We start from the raw sequence: 7,405 nt of genomic DNA on the forward strand, positions 1-7,405 counted from the left end.
TTCAGTGGGGAATCAGTTGTACTAATGAAAGATATTTGCATGTGATTGTTGTGGTCAGGGCACTTTTGAGGAATATTTTGTATGTCTCTCCTGAGAAATAGAACAGAGAATGATCTGATGTTGATGGATATGACTTTTTGAAATGTTAGAAATGTTTAAAGTAATGTCAGAAACTACAGCTCTTTTAATTAGCTTGTACAAAATCTGATAAAACTCAGTTCAGGTTGTGCAGCTCAAACTAACCCAGGCGACAGAGTGTATATAACTGGAAAACAAACACATGCTGAGGTATTTCAAAACTATGTAAACAACATTTCACCATGTACAGAACCAAATATGCATTCATATCTTGACAATAAATTACAGAAATTGATTTAAATATACAAAAACACAAGTGTGAAAGTGTCAAAAACAATCTGTTCAAAGATACACATTAATCTCAAGATCTCTCATTTTCTCAGTCATTCAGAGTGCCTATAGAAATTTTATGAAACCATTCATGTTGCAAATGTATAATGTTTGACAGTCATTATTTTAAAATGTCTATAATATCTGGCTTTTTTATTTGTTTTTATGATATAAATTACAGTTACATCACCTTATGTTGTGCATTCACGTCTGTGGTAAAATGTGAATCTATAGGATGAAAAAAATCATTTGTGTAACCGTATAAATAATGTGTATATTTAAATAAACTATATTTAAAGTCTGATATATAGATAAACATTCATTTTGTGTTTCTCAGCTCAAGATATTTGTATGAGTTCATTCAATCAATATTTTTGTAAAACATGGGTGGATTATCTGACAATGGGCCTCTGGGCACAAACACAAAACAAAAACATAATAAATAAGATATGGGTACACACTTAAATTCAATGGACTCGCATAGCACATCTCTTATGTGCTGTATGCTGTATATATTTAATCTTATGCTGTATTGAATATTTAATTTTTGTGTTTTTAAAGTGAGTGACCAAGTGCAACTCAGCTGTCTAAAAATGTGTGCCATCATCCCCATATTTTAATGATAAACATTCTCCTAGCTCTCTATGACAGTGTGAATGTTCAGGATGGCTATAAATACTTATCCCAATTTCTGTTGTTGTCAACTAGTTCTGTTCAAGCATAATCTGTCCCTTAGGGCCCTCCTGCCTCCTTGGCCTGTGCTCAGTAGGTCCATTTAGTAATCCATCCATTATGTAAACAACCCTTTTACAGGATTAGACAACAATCACAACTAAGATTCAATTGTTATCTAGTGTTAGTCTGTGTATTAAAAGACAGTCTCCGTCATTTTGGGAGTGGTAGTCGGTTGGATTCCTGTGATTTGATTTTCTTTTTCTTCAACAAGGTGACTCTTTTAGCATCGTTTCTGTGTTTTGGTAGTGCCCTTGAGGACAATGTGAGGTAATCCAACAGCCCATTTATCACACGGCCAGTACTGCAGTCCGGGCAGAGAGTACGGTATCTCATAGTTGGCATCCAGGTAAGCTATCAGGGTGCTGCCATAGGCCACAGCTATCACAATCAGAATGTGCCTGGAGGATACAGATAATGGAGATCAATACACGTGAGCGTGTCCTTGAAAGACACAACCCTGTTTCCTAGAAGTTACATGTATATATTACTAATTAAAACTTAGTTCTTGGGCAGCACAGGAGGTGTTAGGGGTGAATGATGAGGTGTAGGAAACAAGGTTGAAAGGAAGAAGGAAAGGAATAGGAAACATGTAAGGCAAGACTTACCAGATCCCGTGCAAGTAGCAGAAGTTTAGCCTCTGCCAGAAGCTACAGCCAAAACGGTCACTAATCCAGCAGGAGATGGCGAGCACCCACAGAGCCACCGACAGCTTGGCCAGGCGCAGAGCCTTCTGGTCAGTGCAGCTGAGAAAGACAGAAAAGTGGTTATTATTACAAATCAAAACTGCACCAAAAACCGTTCCAGATGACTGAAATACCATAGTTTCCATACCATCTCATCTCAACAGCCAGAACATAAAGCATATGGAGGCCGAAGCAGTTTAAAGCGTAGGCATTGGCTGTAGGTTTGACAAATGATGACAATGTGGAGATGACAGTAATCACCAGGACAAGGCTTGAAAATGTGGACCTGTGGATCAACACACAGAGAGAGAAAAATGAACTTTTAGGCAAAATGTTCAAAGGTTTTTAGTCATTTCTCATCTCCTCCAGTCAACCAGAGCTCTCAGGTGCTTCTGTTGATTAAAATCCATACCTGAATTTCAATATTTAGTTCACGTTTGAGTTGACGACGGGCTGTCTAACTCCTGTCCAAAGCTTACTAACATAGCAGTTCTGTGCTTACTCTCTTCTGCACAGATATCATTCAAAATACTGCGGCACATTATAACAAAACCCTGAGATGCATGTTCTGTTTTCTTAAACCTGCAATAGCTCAGGGATTTTTCTGGGGGCAGCAAGTTATGAACACAACATTGACATCATCACTTTTTAAGCGGATGCGTAAATTTGTTTTTTCAAACGGTTGCTTATTAACACATGCAGCAGATATGGAGCAAAATTATCATTTATTTGAAGTAGTGTTTCTGGAAAACCAATGAATGTTTGCCTTGTTTTTAGCTCTGTTTTTGGTTTGCATCAACTTTTGCCTCTTCAGCATCTAAATGCTTAACTATGTTCACAACTTAGTTGCTAACTTTGCCTTGTTTGCTTCTGAGCAGGTAGTATACAATGGGTTAAAGCGCTTTTTCTCTGAAAACAGCTGTCTGCTTTGGCTGAAAATGACACTATTACCCCTTTTTCACCAATATAAGCTGGTTTTGTTCTGGTTTCCGCACCTAATTTTGAATATTTCAGAGCATTTTGACAAAAACAAATTTGGTTCAGAACCTGAAAAGGTGGTTCTCACCTTGAACCAAAAAATACCAGGTTTTCCTTGACCTAAAGTGCAAACCATGATGGCACCAGTGGATGTGTCATATACCCCCTTTTCACCAAAATTACACAAATAAACCCACTAAAAATCAACTATAGACTGTTTACCATTGCCAGTAGCAGCAGACGAGTATGCCTTTCTGTGTGTGTTTTTTTTTTGTTTATTTTGGTGTGTCTGTGCGACTCCACGGACAGGGTGGAGAACAGGTAAACAGTAGAAAGCAGCATGGAGGCCGATGAAAACTTTACAGCATTTACTTCTCTTAGTATATCTCTTAGTTATTCAGTCTCTCTTTCAAATTCAGTGCAGACTAATTTGGATCAATATTTTAGCACTTCTTAGGAGGAGATGGACAGTAATTAGTGTGCCATTGCATCTCCCTGGTTAAGGAGCTGAAATTAATGGTCATCGGGGTGTGGTGCTCCCATCAATGCTGATCAGAGCTGCAGGCAATGAATACTCGTGACTAGCGCAGAGTCATTTGACCCAGGTGTGAACTATTGTACACTTACCCACTGCATTAAAAATCCAGATTTTAGTGGGGAGTTTTGTGCAGTGGAAATGAGGCTATATCCTACAGGTTGGAAAGAGAGAATGCAGAAGCCAACAATAGAGACGTTAAGTGAGAAATTATTTCTCATTTATAGTTGGTTCATGCTTTTTTGGGGGGTAAAAACAATAGGCTATCTGTAATACCAAAACCAAAACCAATCTGTAATCAATCTAGTCTGCAATTTCTCTAATACTGCCTACATGTGCAACACTGTCTAATGATGACACTTCCTTGGTTATTATTATTCCACACAAAAATGGTGAAAACACGGGCTGATTTGCAAGATAGCACCAGAGTTCCAACAATCCTGAAGAGAAAAGGATCAAGAACCAAAGTTAAGTAGGTAAAGGCGTGTTTGAGAGTGTTGAGAGTAAACCAAAACGCTAAAGTTGTAAGAGTTGCCCCCTGACCTCCCTGTGACTGCGCTTCATAGGCCCATTCAATAATCAATTATTTAAAAGGACCAACCCACGACTCTGGAAAACTGGAAAATCAACATGAGGTTCTTGAGTCAGGGCTGTGGGATTCTTTTCAGGTGCTCATCAAAATTTCATTTGTCTTTCCCCACCTTGTGGTAAAATATTTACATAGGTTGGGTGGAGCATCATTTCTCCACAATAGCCAGAGCCCCTTTCTGACACGTTCAGGTGAAGATTGCAGCACCACATCACCTCATTGTGACACTGAGTTGGGGCTGTCAAACAGGCTCCACAGCCAGCGGAGGTTAGGTTTCAGAGTGGCGTGCCGCAAGAACCAGTCTGTCATTGTTATTGCCTTATTAAAGGATTGTTGAGGGGTGTGTGTGAGTGTGTGTGCGTCCTTAGAAACACATAGAGATAAATCAAGACAGAAACAAAGGCCCTAGACCAACTTTTCTGTTGCTGGGTTGATAAAGGTTTCTTTACCTGTCTTTGATAAAAGAAGGGAAGAGTCTGCGGGGGAACCAGACAGAATATCCCACCGCCAACACCCAAAGGATGGACAGCTCGTCCAACATCTGGCCAACAAAACTAAGCGTCATGTGGAAGTACGCTGAGAAGAGCCCTGCGAAAAATCAGAGACTTGTCTTTTTAATGTGAAACAATCATGTTTCCATAATAGTACAGTAGAAAAACATACATGGAGACTAAGGTTGCAAATTGTATGTACTTTCCTAAATCCATAATTGGAAAAATTAACAATCAATTAATTGTTATTTGAAAAAAAAACCCCACACAGAACACACAAAAACTCTGCTTATTTCAAACAATACCTAATGCATTTTCCTCAATTAAAGCTCACAGCAACATATTACATATACTTTGACAGCACTGCATAGCCCATCGATTGGTCAGTTAAATCTAACATATTTAATCAAATTCTTAACGACCAACTTATCACTCCTTGATTAATTGTTATGGTCCATAATAGAGACCAAAGAAAAAAGACTGAAGAGAAGGCAGTGTAAAGTCTAAAATTACTGTGAACCAGTAATTTTCATAACTTCCCAGCAAATCCCTTGGGATAAATAAAGTTCTTATCTTATCTTAATAAAAAGCATTTTTTGAGATTCAAATGAGAAAAAGAAGATATCCTGTCATGCATAATAAATGGTGAGATAGATGGAGACATACATTAAAGTTAAAAATAAATTAATAAAGAGTCACTGACCTACAAATATCATCATGGTCCAGACCATGTGAATCGCCAGGTTCCTCTCTTTGGCATAAGGGTGCAGAAGGTAGATCATGATGGGAGATATAATGAAGAAAACAAAGCTGCTCATCTGCAGAGAAAATATCAATCAATAAACAAAACGATCGCCAAACCCCTTTACTCTGCAAGATTATGGATATGAAACATTTATTTCTTACATTAAAAGGAAAAACATAAGAGAAGAAGACATAAAGTACTCACAGTGTTGAAGTACTCCACTACATGTTCAGAGTGTTTGTAGTTGTCTTCACACCAGTCGATTTCTGAGCTCTCGTAGGAGAAAACTCCTGCCATCTTTTCACTGAAGTAGACGCCTGTCAGACAGAGAAGAGGGGAAACAATAACCACTGAGTTCTGACAGCACACCTGTCAGCAGATAAACTGGGTGCAGATCCAGGAGGCCTGTCAGAGAGTTTTGTGTACGTGGTTTATGGAAATCAGTTTCCAGAGCTGTGTTATTACTTGTATTCAAATGTTTTGCACCCTCTCTCAGAGCCTATTGTATTGTATTGTGAGGGGAAGAAATAAACTGCAACACTCTGATGAAATGTTTTAATCAGCTTTGGTGAAATGTAACTAAGTACATAGCACTATATAAAGTAGTTTAAATGTGTGCAACATTAAACACCTATAACATTAAACTGCAAGATACACAGTCCAAAACTTTATAGTAAGACAATGTCAGGGGTCATCTTTCTGCAGAATGAGTACCTTTAATATCATATTTTAAGCACATTTTGCTGGGAATACTCACATACTTTTACTTTAGTAGGGTTTCGAATGGGTTTTAGTAGTAGTATTTTCACAGTGTGGTATTAGTACGTTTTACCTCAGTTAAGGATTTGAATACATCGTCCACCACTGTAATGTAGTGTATGTTAAAGAGAGGGGAAAAAAGACAAAGAAGGGATAAACTGATTCTTTGCTTAAAGGAGTATTTCAGTGTTTTAATATTGCACTTTCATAAAGTTTGGGAACTCGTTGGAGACAGATTAAAGTAAAAAAAAGAGTGCAGAATAATCTATTTCAGGATAATGTATTATATTATTGCATTATATTCACTGATAAAGCTGAAGGATATACACAACTGTTTTCACAGGCTGAAATGTAAATCTTTATGACTAGTGTGTAAAACTGCTGGACTATCCCTTTAATTCTTTAACATCCCTGGTACTACACACTGCCACATGTATAGAGCACATGATTACACTTACAACATAAAGTGAGGACAGTGTGTTATTTGATATTTCATTACATGATGTGATGTGATTAAAACATTACTGTAATTAAGATTTAGGAATTAAGACATCACAGGCTTCTCATGCCACTATGACACATTAACAATGATAAAACAAATACAACTAAAAAAAAAGCTTAAGAAATATAAGGATGATATAGGTGTACAGTATTTTTGTCCTCCTAGTGTCAAAGAAAAATCATTTACAATACCACCTTAAATTGAACATACACGTTCCCACTGGCTGAAAGGTGGCTATTGAGAGCAAAAAGTAGATAAGAAGAGTATAAATACAGTAGATGTGACTTGATTTAATATTAATTGTTTGATTGTGTTTGTGCCAAATTACATCAAAGAGCCGTTCCGTTACTACAGGATTATGATGTTGATATGCGACACAATGACACAATAAACTCACTAACATATGCACTCTGTCACTATAGGAACAACAAGATCATTGCACTGATTTCGTGTTGAAGGTGTGACAGTTTAAAACCCTTTCCACTTGAGAAGAGGCACGAAAATCTAATTAATACTTCATTTAAGAAAACGGTATTAGTTAATGTAGTTAAGGTTAATGGGTCTTACCTCCCATGCTGCTGTTGTCCCAGCCTCCTGTCTGTCACTGTTGCTCTGCTCCAGGTGGTGCAACAGGTGCATCGAAACGCTCCCAATCCTGTTGCACGAGACTGTGACGTCACTAATAAGTCTGCTGAGCGGTTTCACATCTCGGGGCCAACACATGTCACCGCGGGAAAATGTCTGGAATGGACTCGCCTTTTTTTTTTTTTTTTTTTTTTTACCACTAAAGGACATAACGCTACTACATTGTAAGATAAGTATTGTAGTAAAACTTTAAAGTGAGATTTGAAAAAGTACCTTGAAAACCAAAACCAGCACAGAAAACTCCGTTATCAGTGCCACAGAAAGTCGATTTCAAGTGTTTGGGTATTTAAGCATCAAAAGCCTATGAGATTTCATAGTCGTTTAACATGTTCGAA

General features: G+C 37.7%; 1 protein-coding gene across 1 annotated transcript; it reads right to left on the reverse strand.

Annotated features, from left to right (window-relative positions):
* Positions 1-451: 451 nt before the first annotated feature.
* Positions 452-7,348, reverse strand: acer1 (alkaline ceramidase 1). The gene is made up of 7 exons (XM_042512433.1): positions 6,993-7,348; positions 5,369-5,481; positions 5,123-5,237; positions 4,378-4,516; positions 1,975-2,112; positions 1,749-1,886; positions 452-1,541 (listed from the first exon to the last, which is right to left on the reverse strand). The coding sequence occupies exons 1-7, from the start codon at positions 6,997-6,999 to the stop codon at positions 1,364-1,366; spliced, it is 828 nt and encodes a 275-aa protein (XP_042368367.1). The 5' UTR covers positions 7,000-7,348; the 3' UTR covers positions 452-1,363.
* Positions 7,349-7,405: the final 57 nt, after the last annotated feature.

Source organism: Plectropomus leopardus, chromosome 3 (assembly GCF_008729295.1).
Source record: "Plectropomus leopardus isolate mb chromosome 3, YSFRI_Pleo_2.0, whole genome shotgun sequence".
NCBI classification, from domain to species: domain Eukaryota; kingdom Metazoa; phylum Chordata; class Actinopteri; order Perciformes; family Serranidae; genus Plectropomus; species Plectropomus leopardus.